Genomic DNA, 16,274 nt, shown 5'->3' with positions numbered 1-16,274 from the left:
ATAGTCGATTTAAAGCTCAATAGATTTCGTCAACCAGATTAGAATGTTGAACATAGCAGAAAGAGAATCTCTGTGTACATAAAATAATATACGTACATCGTCAAGGAAAAGAATTCAACGAGCAGATGTTCGCTTTATGTTAGCCGTTTAAATACATTGACAAAGATGACTCAGACAAAATATAATCATTGATTTGCTCCACAAGTTTCACATAGATAATAAGACATTAATGTTATTGCTTTATTCATTACATTTAACCTTGTACAGCAAAAACCATTTCTCCCAATAAGAACAACAGAAAGTTTAGCGTTTTCTTGCAATTAGAGGTTGGCCACTTGTAGCGATTATAACGTTTTTATCTAACTTCTTACAATATTGGCCGACCTCATTAGTTAATAGAAAAAAGGTATTTCCTTTATTTGGTCGGACTTCGGCGTGCAACACTGCATCGAAGTGACAATCGAGCTTGACCTTCAATTGTGACTAACAGATTTAGTTCGTCCGCTGATGTCGGTAGTGAGAAACGATTAGAACAATCCAGATGGTAAAAACCATATTAGAACTAACATTTGTGTCTATTCAATCTAAACTGGCGGTCAGGTATAAAAAATCTCGGAGGCTTAAGCTTCCTACGTTCTAGTATGTCTCTATTCTGTAGTAGAGATTGGCACGTGATTTTTCTTAGCAGACGGCGCGTGGTGCTGCTGGTCGCTCCGCGTGCTGTCGTAATTGCAGCCATTAAGATGAGTCACGCTTAGCGACGCGCCTGAGCACCGCCTGTTTTATCAAATGCGATCGTTAGATCGACGCCTCTCATCACAGATCTTTCACTGTTCCTTGTGAAACAGAGATTTATAGCCATTTGTTGGACACGACACCTATTATCATGGAACTATGAAGGTGACAGAGTAATGAGTGTCATTGCAAGTTGTCCACGACAAAACGTGTGTTAATTTGGTCAATGTTGACCTTGACAGGTGGTAAATAGCGGGGCCAACGTGCAGAGTTGGTGCAGTCCCGTAGAGAAAGCGTCGGTCGTTGTCGTTTCCGCGCGAAGGCCTCCGGTAATGGCGAGTCGAAGCCACGCTCCCCACGGGTGACGTCAGCACGACTAATTAGCAGGCAAGCGCACGCCACACGCTCATCCAGCAGTGCTTTGCGCTCCTCGCAGGAAATCGCCGCTTACATCATCTTGGAACGTGACCCATCCGATATTCTATTGTCTTTTAGCTTTATCCAAATACGCTCTGTTATATTACATTGTTCCTTTAAAAAAAGTTTTGTTACTTTGTATCCTTTTATAGTTGCATTAAATCAGTAGGAATCAACTCTCATAAACAAACCAAGACTCATTTCATACATGACGCATCTAATAATAATATAAGAGCAGAGACATGTACTGACTGCAAAATTAAATTGCATAACAAAAAGAAGGCTGAAACTATCACAACAGGCGACAAGATGCGGCGCCGCCGCGTGCCAGCCGGCGCCTGCGACATTCAGTTCAGATACAGCCAAGCCGGTCGGCTTACTGTATAAACATCGTCCTAATATGTGTGTATTATTAATTGTTGCACTTGATCAATATCCAAGAAATGTTTTAATGTTATTATCGATAAAGTTAATGATTTAGAATGTTTTAATCAATTTAATGTAAATCTCGGTCCTACGCTACAAATTGGCTTCAGTGGACATGCGGCGACTTATTGGGTGTCTCTGTGTTTCGTCAAGGGGATACAGAAACATCAATCACCCTCGTCTCTTTTGAAGTGCGCCCCACTCCCAATTCGTTATTGACCAACGTTAGCTACTATCAATCTTGTCACTTCTCCTTTTTCTAATAACATCTTGAGTGACACATGAAATCAACTACCTTTTCGACGACGTTTCATTAGAAAACACTTACTTTTAATTTAATTTAAAAATGTAGCTTAAAATAATACAAGATCTTTTACAGTCAACTTGACATTTAGAATTCGTGGAGAGGTGCAGAGCGACGATAAAACTGGGCGTGAAGGAACTCCTCTAAATAAGGCACATTTATAAATAACTCGTGACGTTCCCAAGAAAGGAGATTTTGAGCGAAATAAGCCCACGAGCGCACTGTGCGAGAGAAACGAAATAAAATAAAATATTGCGTGACATATGACAGCGCACTAATTTAAGTCCCCCGGCTGAAGCCGGAGGGCCAGTAAATCAAGCCGCTCCCGTGTACGAAATGTAAATATGGGTATGAGCGAGCACGCCCCACATGCTACGACACCTCAGATCGCGTTAATAAACCCCAGACATGAATATTAATATTCAACATTTTGTTTGGGAATATTTAGATATTAATTCAAAAACAATGTTTCTTTCTTTTTCTTTTCAATGAGGAAGGGTACAGTTCTGTCTGTGCTTATGCATGTTACGGCTGGTGCTTTATTAAAATTACCACTGAGTTTAAGAAAAAGGTGTTGTTAACGTGTGCTGTTACATAATAAATTATAACATAACACGGTACGTATTATGTACTGTTAATCAAAGCGTGGTGCAGAAAGGTGAGGTGGTGCATGCGAGGGCACGAACAGTGCACACCACACATAACACTTACAACTATAGATTATACTCTGAAAATCCAAATCAGTTTTACTTTCGTATATTGTGCTTTTGTGTTGACTCTTCTTGGAGTAAAACAACAATGGCGTTAATGGTGTTTCTATAAATATCATGTTTGGATAGCTGATGGCAGTTTTACACTTTTTATAGTATCCTTTATGTCAGTATAGTTTATCAAAATAGACGGTAATTTACCGCTTTTGTACGTATATTGAGGGCTACATAAAGTGGTCCTTTAAATGTTATGTTCTGCCTAATGTTGTTTTGATATAGAACTGATAATATCTTGCTGAAGCTTGGGCACTGCTAAAATCATAACAAAGTACATTCACATAGATTAGATAAGAAGAAAATGATATCAAAGCAGCAGCCTTCAAAAGCCCTTGAACCACGCTACAGATTAGTATCAAACTGAATAATATTTTAAGTATTTGTATCTTAATCTTGTAACACAGACACCTTACCATGCCTTAATATTCTCAAGTCTATCGTGTATGATGCTACTATTGGTACCTACTTGATAAGCAGGAAGATGCACATAATCAGGACATTTCAGTGAGGCTCAGTAATCGCGTAGATGTTATCAGCCCACACGCGGCTGCCGCTTAAGCATCCGGCTATCATCTTAAGTCGCTTCTTACAACGCCTACGAGACTTAATAGGATGTACTATTCATAGGAACACCATAAGGAAATTACTATATAAATTAATAATGTTTTTACGAAAGACGATAGGCAGTATAGGCACGCCTGTGTGTCATTAGCGAGCGAAATTCTTCATTTTTTGCGAGTTAACACAATTATTCTCGGACTATACTATAGCGAGGGTGCATTTGTTGCCAGCCAGAATGTTAGTGTTTATTATCCTGTGAATCTACTACGAAATATTCATTTTTCATTTAAAAAAGAGCCATTCTTAGAATTGCTCTTTTGTCGCGGGGACTTTTACAAACATACAAATAACGGACACAATGTACAACTAGACCCGAAACAACTATTTATGGATCGCAAAAATAATTGTTTCGTGTGGGAATCGAACTCACGACTTCTTGACGCAATATTAGCAGCGTGATTACCTTAACTACTACGCCACGGAGGCAGTATTTCCAAGTTTAACTCACCCCAATGCGTGACAATAAACTGGTCCCTTATTATGACTCAGATACAAGGGTGATAAATAATTATCTTTTACCTCACTGTGCAGGGAACAGCGATAAATAATTATACCAGACTATCTAATTAAAACTGTGGTATTTAAACTACATACCGTTCCTTTACTTCCATCTATTTAATATGTTAGCGAGTAATATAATTTCTAAACGTCTGACATGGTATAAAAATTTGATGATTAGCATAAAATTATTCTTAAAGGCAATCACGTTTTTGCATGTTCATGTGTAGTAAATGGAAAGAGTTGGTTCTAAATAAAAGAAGATAATTTATAGCATGAAGTCTGGAGTGGTAGTCACGATTCGGATACACCAGACGCCATCGCCCATTACTCACACGCGTATACTAGTACTATCCGATTAGGTATATATTATAATAACGAGATATATTCGTATGGCATAAATTACAGGATCCAAGGGCTAGAATTATTAAACAAATATTAACACAACCATACAGTGCCAATATATTATTATCTAATATTATAATTTTGTAGTATGAATATACGGTTTTAAAAAAAAACAGTTAATAAACACCGCAATTCAGCATCTGACTCTGATTTTATAAAGGTAAGTAATGGTAGGTATGCAGGTAGCCGACGGCGCAATTAAAACTGTGATCCACTTCAGTACACTAATGAGCCACCCAGCCAGCCGCCAGCCTCCCCTCTCGACTGTCGATGCTGACTCGAATCCGTTTGTAAAGTATAAAGCCAATTAATGTAAAATGTTCCTGCCGTTAGTTGCTTTTCACTTAAAGTAAGCTAGAAAGCTTGTCATTTTGTTTATTGTTTATCGATGACTAAGACATTGAGAGTTGCCCGCACTCGTGCGCCTACTTAAACGCGTGCTATTGACTTGAGTCGAGTGATCCACTTAACTATAAGAATATTTTCACATCACAAAATCGATTTGTTTGATAAACACTTTTAGAACTGTTCGCAGTGTTCATATTTATACGGATTTGTTATTTTTTACTAAGATACAGTTGATTTAGTCTGTGCTAGTAATCGATTGGAATAGCAGTCCGCGCCGGGGGACATTTCCTCACGTAGCGCGACGATTGCCAGCCCTCATTCAGGGAACGATGGGTACGTGCATGCAATCCACAATACGCAGACGCACCATGGGCAGCTTATAATCTAACGTCAGAATAAAATCGATTCTACTGACGCCAATAAACACAACAATGTTTAAATTGGCAACAAAACAAATCAATAAAAGTCTTCTCTGATAAGATTGATGTTCCAAGAGACTGACTACACAATGAAACACGATGGTTTTCTAGAATACAATATGATTCACTTCCCTGCTTAACAGCAGAATCGCAGACATAGAATTTCACAGCGCGATAGACCTATTTCTCTTAAAAGAACCACGCAAGCAAAGCCACTGGAAATAGTTAAATAGATGTAAATGTATTTTATTTTTCAAGAGATGTTATCATTTTCATAACCACTGTGAGATATGTGTAACAAACGAGAAAGTTTGTTGTAAAAAATTATGTACGGTGAAATGACAAAAACGAAAGCATCTAATTATACTACGAACTCTCTTTTATGTACCAACGTAAAGACTGTGCATAAGGTGGTAGAAATGTGTATGATGGGTGGAGATCACTTTGCGTGACGCCAGATACAGAGTATGGTAAAAGTGTTGGAGCTACACACGATGTTCTATTCAATATTGATCTACATAAAGTACAAATTGCAGAGAATATCGGTCTCTACTGAAATGAATAAGAAATTATGATCGACGTGATAATGTATTTTCTATTATCCAATACATCGATGAAACAAATAGAAGATTTTCATATCTTAGGATCTATTGAATAACTATATAGTTATGGATTTTTATGTACATGATAAGGAAATGCAATAAACACAGCCATTCCACTAGAAATGAAGGGAGGGATCGTATTTTCGCACTTATTAACGACAATACAAGTCCCACGAGAAATTTCCGGGCTCAGGTAGGGTGGCAAAAGTGCAGGGGTCGTGATATTACACCACCATTACAAAAATTGTGTATTCTAGGTAATTTTATAGACTGCACTTATATAAACAGTATTTGAATAGGAGGCTATAAAATACCAGCAAAAGAAGCGAATAGACTCAACACTGACCAACAGTAATTTTTCTATTCAATGATTAATGTTATAACATAGTCTTCATGCCTGTGATTGTAAAGACAGGATGTCTATTTCTAAGAAACGCAGCCGTAATGAATGTTTATAGATATAATGTTTCTTTCTATGTAGTGGAAATAACTGCACTGGCTTGATTTACTTAAAATTACAAAACTCTCGTGTCGCTAATATAAATCGAATGACAGCAAAAAACAAACACAGTCCACTAGTTTTGAAAGGCCGGTGACATGCCGTGAAATATGGACTTTATCTATGTACATAATAAGTGCCTCCGCGAATAACGAGGCAGGTTGCAAAGCAAAAAATATAAAAGTGCACGCCTTTTAATACGGCGGAGCTGAAATAAAATTCAGTAGTATTTGAGTGCAGGTTGCCCCAGGTCGGCACTGTGTTCAGCTCGTATATAATACAATAAGTTATTCATGGTAGGAGGCACTAGGTAGGCGCGTCGAGCGGCGCGCTCGAGGGTTGAAGGGGGTCAACGGCCGCGGCGAGACGTGACGTCAGCCGCCCTACAGCTGTCTGTGACGTCACCTCCCGCCCTGTGCGCACTCACAACAAACCAATGTATGTTCTACTCACTAAAAGTTATGATTCAATCTCGATTTGACCAGAACAATGTGGTTACCACATGTCCTCGTGCATGATATTTAAACTCGATATCGTGTGGTTACTTAGTCACATGACGTAAACGAACACTTGTGCCTCTGAGAACTTTATTTACTCTTCATTTTGGCAACCAAACCACCCAAATATTATTGTATCAATATTATCGACAAGACTAGATTCGTTGATTGCTTTGGCCGCCTGATCTTTTAAGTTTATCTTACAAAAACCTAATACCGTCTGTCAAAAGTATAACATAGCACAACAGTTAAATACTAGGTAAGTGATTAATTGACCGCATTGGCAAAACGAAATGCATTAAATGGAGATCAACAGCCATAGAAAGTACCGTAGCGGTGAGTAGCGGGATTGCCGTGATTTCTCATCATAACAACCGGCGCACCGCCGCCGCCGACATCTCACCGCCAGTAACACCGAATTGTGCTCTCGAATAGCATAAGAATATTTCACGTGCAACTGTATCTAATGACGGTACCAACGGTAATAGTCTGGGAATCCGGCCCGCAATACACTGTATTTTACATGCTGATACTAGATTAAAACGAACAGATAGCCTAAACAAAGACGGTGCCAGCGCTAATATGCAAATACTGCAGAACAATGTTTAGATATTACAAAAACCCTGTTACTGGAGAATCGTTCACATGATCATATTTAAATTTCCCAGAGGTCCCTGCTAACAGATTTGAATCAGCTCTGTGTACGTACTTTTGTATGATTCATAGTGGCTGCTGTTTTTGTAATAGCGCCGAATACCTACTGAGAACGATGAGCCATCTCGTACCATATTGCGCGACGTCATACAAAAAATAATACACAAAAGATCTCAATACGTATAGAACTCTCACGAGATAGCTTGTTTGCGTTTTATATTATTCACATTAATTAGTCTCGAATTTGCATTATTTGTAAATGAGACTTAGAGAACAGGAAAAAAAGAGAAATTGTAGCTTATCTTACAGACTGGAGAACTTAGTCTATACATACTTATGTGTATAAAGATATCATGTCTAGAGTAGTGGTATATTATTGGATATTAAGACAAGTGTAGTGTGAACAGTAGGCCTGATCGGCGACATTTCGGTAGCTAACGGGCAGTATTAGCGGCGATCGATCAGGTGGCTTGTTACGACAGCTCAATAGGACATACATCTGTCTTGTGCAGCCGTCTGGCTTGCCGCAATGAGGCCGATTGCACCAACCTGAACGATATAACTATCGGTAGAAAGCCACATGTGACCAGAAATGGTTCAAACTGATTGCAAGATAACACTTAAGGTTTTATAAATCACAATATATGCTACAGTCGTACTTATAGAAGTAGAGTATTAGATAAGCAGCACATTTACTTTGATATTGACGATTCTTTAAGTAATTTCAATAAAAATGATTATGTCTGATTAACATAGTCTTTAATTATATCGGGAAAATTAAATTACTTTCAAGGGATATCATAAAATACCTTTCAAAGCAAAACTTTATAAAGGTTGAAGTTTATTTTGAGGAAAAAATGAATAAAGTGAAGCTCGTAAAAAGAAAATGACAGACATTTGACATATCCATGTTCTATTGACACTTCACGCATGATATGTATTTGTTGTGGTGCTTACATTAACCCTGTTTATTTATTTTAGTAATAAATTAACCGCCATTTAACTTATTTATGAAAATAAATGACCAGTCATTCATCACTGTCTAATAAAATTCAACTAATAATCATTAAAGTTAAAAAATCGTTTGGGCGGAGCGCATAACGGAAGGGTATAATAGACTTCAGACATGAACTTATTATGTTCCGTTTATGCTTAATAATATACTAGAATTACTTAACTAAATGTAATTCAAAAATAATAATTAATAATGAGATTTTCAGAAAGCTAGCAATAAAAATAAACTTTTTTAAAAATAAACATACGCACGCAAACCTAGCACGCAAATTTTTATGATTAACGTTTCTTCAACACTGTATATAATTAATTACACCATAAGTACTCGTGATAATGTATAAACTACTTAAAAATTGTTTTGCATGTTCAAAGTTGTTATGTTGGTTGATCGACGATCGCTGATCATCGTAACTGCTGCAATTCTTCCGCTACTCCGATTGTGCATGGTTACGTACCACATGACTTTATAATTACAAACTTTTACTATGCAAAAAACTAAAACCGAATTCCAGATGCTCAACTGACATGTCGGCCAAAATTGTATTAAGTACATAAGCAAACTTGTATAGTCACGCGAACCGTTCCATCCAGTATTCTACCTAGCTTTCTTTTACGACTTTCAGTAACAAGATGAAAATATGACTTGCGAAACAGGCAGTTACGATTTGGCAAAATGTAAAACTGTACTGAATTAGAATCAGTTATTCATTACGGAGCAGAACGAGCGCGAAATAGCATTATGTCCGTCGTGCAATAATCCCATTTCCACGGTAGGTTCGTAGACCTCCGGCTGGCGGCGCGGTCCGGCGCGGACCGGCGCGGCGACGACGGCGCTGCTGTTGCGAGTGTTGCGGCCGGCGGAAAACTCGGCACGCGTCCGACTTACCAACACACTTGACGCTCGCGTGATCGCGCTGCCGCCCAACGGGAATTGCATTAATTAATCTAATCGAAAACTAACCATTCACTATGACCGCTCTGTTATGGCACCCGACTGCCATCTTGCTGTTTATGGGATTAGTTTAATTAATTAGTCATACCACTCGTGCCGCAGCCGCTAGACGCTGTCACGCACAGTTTAGTAACCACTGCCGTCCACTAGGCAACTGAACAATAGACTTTTGATTAAATGTTAATATTATGAACAAAAGACATAAACGCATGCCGAGTTGATGTTTAAACTATAATAATATGTAATGTTAGTTTTTATTTCGGTTTTAAAGAATTAAAACTAATTACTATGCTAACTTAGTTCGCATTAAGTTGTATTGTTTTCTTTTCAGAAAATCACATTTAAAGGAAAATCGCAAACTAAGTTCTGAAAAAAAAATCATACGTGACCATACCTGTATAAAAATTACTAAGTGCATGATGAATACGTAATTTAATAATTTATGCGTGAAACAGGTCTAGAGAAATTCTAGTAAGTAAATAAAAGTTCTCGGTTAGGTACGGATCGCCGTATCAATCCACCACTAATGAATGATACATTAAACAAAGAACACCGATCACTGAAATGTTAGAGAATTGCACCACAAAGAGGTTATGTGAAAAGCCGGCCGGCGTCTAGCAGACACCGGGTGTGAGCGCGGGGCGGGCGAGGCGAGGCGGCGGCAGCCTGTGTCGGACGATGCACGCGTGGGTGTGAATGGTGTCTAGTGGCTAGACTCACATGTGTACAGCACGGCGGGGTGCGAGCGCCGCTGGTCCTGGGCGGGCGGCGAAGTCACTAAACTGAACTGAACGCGAGAGGGTCGCGGCAAAGCGTAGCGGCGGTATCGCGGTGGCCGTTCGCACGGCCGGTGTCTCGGGGACTGGCGAGTGGTGCGCGCTCCGCGCCGGGCCCGGTGCAGCGCCCGAGCGCACCCCGCGGGCCGCGCGCCCCTCCGACGCCCGCGCAATTCGCCCTCCTGATCATACACACTGTCGCAGATTACCGAAACCTCCAGAATCCTGCACTTTACTAAGTATTTCTTGATCATCGGAATACTTGCGAAAAGGGCTTACTTTCCAGACTTCAGCAGCACTTTCACAATCATTTTTTTTTTACCATCATTTCTGTTACTGAGCGCTATTGTTCGTAAGCGCAAGACATACGTTTGGCCAAATAGTTAGGTGAAGATCATCACATAAAGTAGTTGGTTGATGATAGAATGTAGCAGCGTCGCGGATGGCGGTGGCGCGACGGCGCGGGGAGCCGACGACCCCGCGGCGGCCACGCTCCGCCGCGCGCTGCGCCGCCTCGCCGAAACTTCGCACTTCACTTTTCCACAAGGAACAGTTCAAAGGCGCGCGAGCCGTGAAATTACCGCAAAAATGACGTAACTACAATAGTCCGTCGCTTCACAGAGACACTTGTCATAATAAAAAAAACATAACCATAGTTATATTTGGATCCGCTTTTGCCAATTCTAAGAACTCCTAAATGTTCAAAATAAATCTAGGATGTTTTTGTATTTATATTCTTTTTAAAAAAATTACACCAAATATAATTATTCCTCGTATAAAAAGTACGACAGGTGGTAAGAAAACCTGACATGGTAAATAGAATTACTGAATGTTATCTAGAATTCGACAGATTCTAACACAAAGTCGTCACAAGTATACTGAAACAATAAAAAAATTTGCAATTTATATGTTCAAGTCGGAATATAATCTAGATTAAAAGTTAATAAGATTGATCATTGACAGTCTTGTAATCATGACATGTGCCTTGTCAATAATAGGTATCATAGGTCTTGGATCACAGGATCATACAGATAAATTAACTTTTGTTTATTTAAAACGGACATAATGCAATCAATGGCTGTCTGTGGATCTAATTTAATTTTCGGATTGCAAAAATGATCTAAGTTTGAACTTGTCCAAGCTCAATTATCATGACCCGAATCGACAACAACGCTAGGTTTAAAATAGCTTTCTGGATAACAGCCATTCTGAGAACTAAACCTATTTTTGTTGATTAATATTTAACCTACTGCTGTTTTTAGACTGCATACAAACAACATACAAGAGTATTCACAAATTGAGAAGAGAACTCTAGGTTTAAGCCATTAAAGCCGAAATGACCGAAGTAGGACAGAATGAGACGCCAATAAGGTGTCTTGCTAACCAAAGAAGGAAAGCTATCCCAAAACGGAAAACAAAATAAATCTAGTCGAAAATATCTTTACTCGTTATAAATTAACATGCAAATCTAAATTCAAGTCAATCTCAATAATTGTTGCGAATGACAAAGTGCCGTGTACAACTTGCATTAAGATGCCTCGCAATCTTCACTCATGGAACAATTAGCCTTTCTAATACAGCCTTGCTTTCGCTAGATCCGAAAAATGTAAATTCATATAGTTTCTTGCACAAAGCATGAAATTTCATTTTGCTATGGATGACCTGACGCATTCTATGTACTGCTAAGCGTACAAAATAATTGTATAAAGATATATCGTTTTAATATCAAGTTACTGAACGATGGGATACTTATTAAATATTCGTGGTTTAACCAATCTGGTAAACAATGGAGACATTACGAGGTGGCCGGATAAGGTGAAGTTTGGTCCACATCGGGTCGTGCTGAATCCCAATGAGGCGGCTCGCGCACACTCGCCTCTATACCTTCATAAACGTCTAGTTGAAACTATTATAACGTCGCTATGACTCATACTCGCTTCAATCAAACTGCTTTGCGCAACCCAACAGCGATAGTATTCTTGAGCAACTTAGTTGCATCCACAACTATTGTAAATTCAAACCGTTTGTCATCCAAACGACAGCTGCTTCAAAAGCCATGTTTATTGATGGTTAATCTAAAATAAAATGTAAATGTACGAGCGTTTTCAATCAATAGGTACAATTCTCTGTATGATAACAGTTACAGTTAGTTGGGCGGATGTCACGATGTCTTTAGTCAGTGGCGATAGCCTCTGTCGCCAATTACGGGGCATTACTTATGCGTGTGATATTTATTAATAAGTAAACGTATGACTTAATAATATCAGTGATAATCGCGTGATCAATAACAAAAGCGAAGTATTCTATTGTTGAAAGAAACTAAATAAATATTCGCATAATAGACCGGATCTTCAGTATAATCGCGACATAGATAGCGACACACCATTTTTCACAGTTCGGTAGACCGTCTCCTGACTGATGACTTTTACATTTTTAATAATTTAGAGGCCGAGTGTACAAAAATTGCTCGGTCGTTGAACTTGCGTTCGCAAAAACAACAGTCTATTGTGGAAGTGCGTCGCACGAACCGAGAGCTGGACCGTGTCGTGGTACCAAAACACATATGCGCCTGCTGATACTGTCACTTTACACATTTAAACTAGACAATTTCAAATAATTAACTTTAATAACGTTTTAATTTTCATAATGTTACAGCAGTAAAATGTCTTGGGTAACTACTTTTTAAATAAAATTACGATGTTTATAACTGATTCCAAATTTAATAATTCAGAGACGGTAGGCATTATTCGCGAGTGAAACTCAATAAGCTGGGGCAAGTTGGTGGATTACAAAATTTGCATCCTCATCAGAAATTTAGGACGATTCTGTGAAAGAGCAAACCACAAGCGGCTCTCGGCTCTCTCCGTGGGATCGCTTGTCAGATTACACAGTCTGGGCCGAGGCAGCACAATGGCGTAGTGCAAACATGGATCAAACCGAACATCGTTCGACAAACACAGACTGCTTAGCAAACTAGTACCATTGCATGCAAATTTATTCGACAAAAAACGTGCCGCACAAATTTGAAAATGAAATCCACCACCTTATGCGGTGACATATTAAAATACACGACAGAAGACTCATTGAATCAATCGTCGAGATAAACCACGTCAATGCATTATAACCATTGTGCTATCACTTGAGATGAACTAAAGACTTCCATAACGAGAAGCTATACAAGAAGTTTAAAACATAGCATACAGTAGAGTAACAGAATGTACTTGATCTATGTCCGCATGTTTTCATTAGAGCACGTCAATCGGAGATCATAAAAAACGCATGAAATTGGCGCTAACACCACTAACACAATGCTAGTAGGCTACAAGAGAAATTACCGTACCATACTGTAAATGAAAAGTAATGTATAGTCATGAAAAAACTTAAGTTATGTAGCAAGTTATACAACAATATTTTAGGGATAATTTCACTGTATAATATAACATTGGGAACAAAATAAATACTAATTAATCAATTAAAGTTAACCAAGTAATTAAATGTTCATGTTATCGCTGATGATCGACAGCTGATGGCTACAAATCAAATGAGTAATAAATTTAAACCGGTCATATTTTGTTCCAAAATGAGTATTCGCATTACTCAGTCTAAAACGGGTACTTATATTACGAACAAGGGACATAACATAGATTAATTAAGTGCAGTGTGTGTTTAGAAATGACGTAACGGCTAATGAAGTAGAGCTGCGCTTGCGCTGAGAGTGGCCACAAGCGCAATGCATTCTGCAGCATTGTTCATGTGTGAACTCAATTAGATAGTTTCGCTCTGTCGTGACAGAGTTGGACACGCCAACAATTTGTCGCGTGAAGAAGAAATACAGTTACTACGGCGTCGCTCTATTGAATCAGCCGGATCCTTCACTTTTATTGACACTATCGACTTATCTCGTTGTCTTAATAATGCTGCACTTGTCTTAATAACAAAAGTAAAATAATAAGTAGCGGTATTCAGGAGGCGGTTATATCTGGCGTTTATTTGCTTAGTGTAATTTTGAAGTGACACGGTGAAGGCGGGTGCACGTCGATGTTCGCGCGAGTACCGCCAGACGCCCAACTCCCTCCCGCCCACTTTCTCCCGCGACTTGCAACATGTAAACTGAGCTTACATTACGTTTCAACACATTACATGTCGTTAACCTCTATACAAATCACTGTTTACATTACTTACGTACCTGTACTTAAAACATCAACCGAGTGCTAATCAACACTCTGCAGGGCCGCAGATAACAGATCGCCGTTTGGTTCTATTATAATAAATATAGTGTGCCTTTAAATGCGTCTGTAGAGTAGCTATGCCATACAATTCAGACTCGAGTTGACACCGTTAGCCAAGGAACAACCGATTAAAGATTAAGTTACAAATTAGTGTGATGGGCAGCTGAATCCAGCATTGCAACAACTTAGTGCCGTCTTCAATCCCATGTCTCCAACGACATTTATTGTCGCAGTTTATGGTAGAACTCCTTATTTAGTACCGACTATTTATGGTCCGACTTTAATCGATGAGATGAGACAATATACACTATAATATTATTATAGTCTTTGACATCGTGTACTTAGAGTATCACCTGCAGAATTTTTAGAACCACGTAAATAAGATAGTCGTAAATAATGTGCAAACGAATACTAGCATTAGGGACAAACGATCTGACACACCTTCGTCGTGGACGGGACGCTCGTGCGGATAAAACGTTCGTATAAGCGAAGTGGACAGGTCGCGGCCCCGGCCCTATCTGATCCGCAATTCCACATTACATAATTTATGTAGGGACCCGCCATGGACCGGGACGAATGTATGCGATACCACTATTGTACAGCAAATATTTTCATACAAAAATCTCTCGACAATATGGCTACACCTCGGAATTATTCATGAGCAAATTCTTTGTGAAAGTTCGCATGTATATAAAATAGTACGGCATAATTCAGAACATGACAGTTATAGCTTATTTATTATTAGTATTGTGCGTTCATCTCGTATAATTATTATCTCTGGCGGAATTTACAGACGATGATAATATACATTACGACATAGGTCAACGGCTGGCTCGTAGCTCGTAGTATAAAATTGACTATTATGATCACATACGCGTATCATAATGTGCAATCTTGTTGTCACTGATATCGTTAGTGATACGAGAGAGCGGGCGCTAGCCTAGTGCGCCCACCCACGTCACCCACGTGCTCCCGGAACTGCGTAACACGCCGCGGATTTGGCTGCGATCCAACAAACAATTTACGACGAAGTAAAATTAAAATGTGCAATGTTTCCATACAACGTCATCGTCGGCTATGTACGCGATGATTATACATTTTTGAAATCATGAATACGTTTTGGTACGCTTACAAACGCGTTCACATTTCACATAGGCCCGCATAAATTGCGCTTCTGTAATCCCCCGTTATTCGATTGAAAGGATTACGGTGTTCTTTATCAGCCCTCCAAAGGGGACCGGTTGTAACGACAAAAAGAGACAAATTGCGGAAGTCTGGCCTTGGTTCCTTTCATAAGAAATAAATGTTTTAATTGAAGTTGAAATTACCTAATTTAAGATAACGATAAGTGATTAATCATATAAAATCGTACTTATTACCCAAATATACTAAGAAAATATCGCATAAATAGTATTACTGTGAAATGAAAATAAATGAACAAAAGAACACTTCTTGTCTCGGTCACATTCAATTAACGAATTGTAATATAAGTAGAGCAAGAACAACATACGAAAACGGGGAGATTTTAACAGTCTGGCTCTCGCTAAATTTCAAACGGAATACTCTAGGTTCCCAAGAGTCCTTAATATATTCTAAATACATTTGTAATTCTAAGATCGACAGTGTAGTGAGTTTTGTGGGTAAAGGGACAGGGGTTGTGCAATAAATGTAGCGACGTCAAAGCACGGAGGCGGGCGGCATCGCGCCACCGCGCCGTAACGAGTGCCGCCCTTCTACACAAACTCTGCACTTTTATTGCGACGAGCCAGCGCACCCCTCGCGCTGCAGTCAGACCACTCGACTGCGAAATACATAATCATTACAGATAAAGCATCCCTTCGACAATATTGTGGCAAGTGCACTGAATTATTAAAAAATTGCTCAAAATAATTTTGTACAGTCACGGGTAAACAATTAATATATTTTATTAAGATAACTTTGCCCTTTAACATTAAAATTACATTGCTTTGGGAGATAAAGCAAATTAGTTCTAAATAGGGACAATAATAGATACATAGAGTCCGTACCTAACATACATATTATTATGCCTAATTAGAACTAAATGGCTACATACAAACATTCTAAGAAATCTCTACATACTCAACTGCTTG

The 16,274-nt window shown here is 38.9% G+C and overlaps 1 protein-coding gene across 2 annotated transcripts in view; it reads right to left on the bottom strand.

Moving 5' to 3' along the window:
* LOC142972528 (uncharacterized) overlaps positions 1-16,274 on the bottom strand; it is a 64,783-nt gene that overhangs the window by 26,157 nt on the left and 22,352 nt on the right. The window contains exon 1 of one of the 2 annotated variants that reach the window (XM_076113738.1): positions 9,879-10,203. The exons of the other annotated variant lie outside the window; for it this stretch is intronic. Within the exon in view, the coding sequence (XP_075969853.1) occupies positions 9,879-10,188 (310 nt within the window). The 5' untranslated portion in view covers positions 10,189-10,203. Of the gene's footprint in view, positions 1-9,878; positions 10,204-16,274 lie in introns of those variants that run through there. 2 annotated transcript variants of the gene reach the window in all.

The sequence above is a fragment of the Anticarsia gemmatalis genome, chromosome 4, assembly GCF_050436995.1.
Source record: "Anticarsia gemmatalis isolate Benzon Research Colony breed Stoneville strain chromosome 4, ilAntGemm2 primary, whole genome shotgun sequence".
Taxonomy (NCBI): Eukaryota; Metazoa; Arthropoda; class Insecta; order Lepidoptera; family Erebidae; genus Anticarsia; species Anticarsia gemmatalis.
Note: the sequence above shows the minus strand (reverse complement) of the source record. Positions and strands in the feature narration are given on the sequence as shown.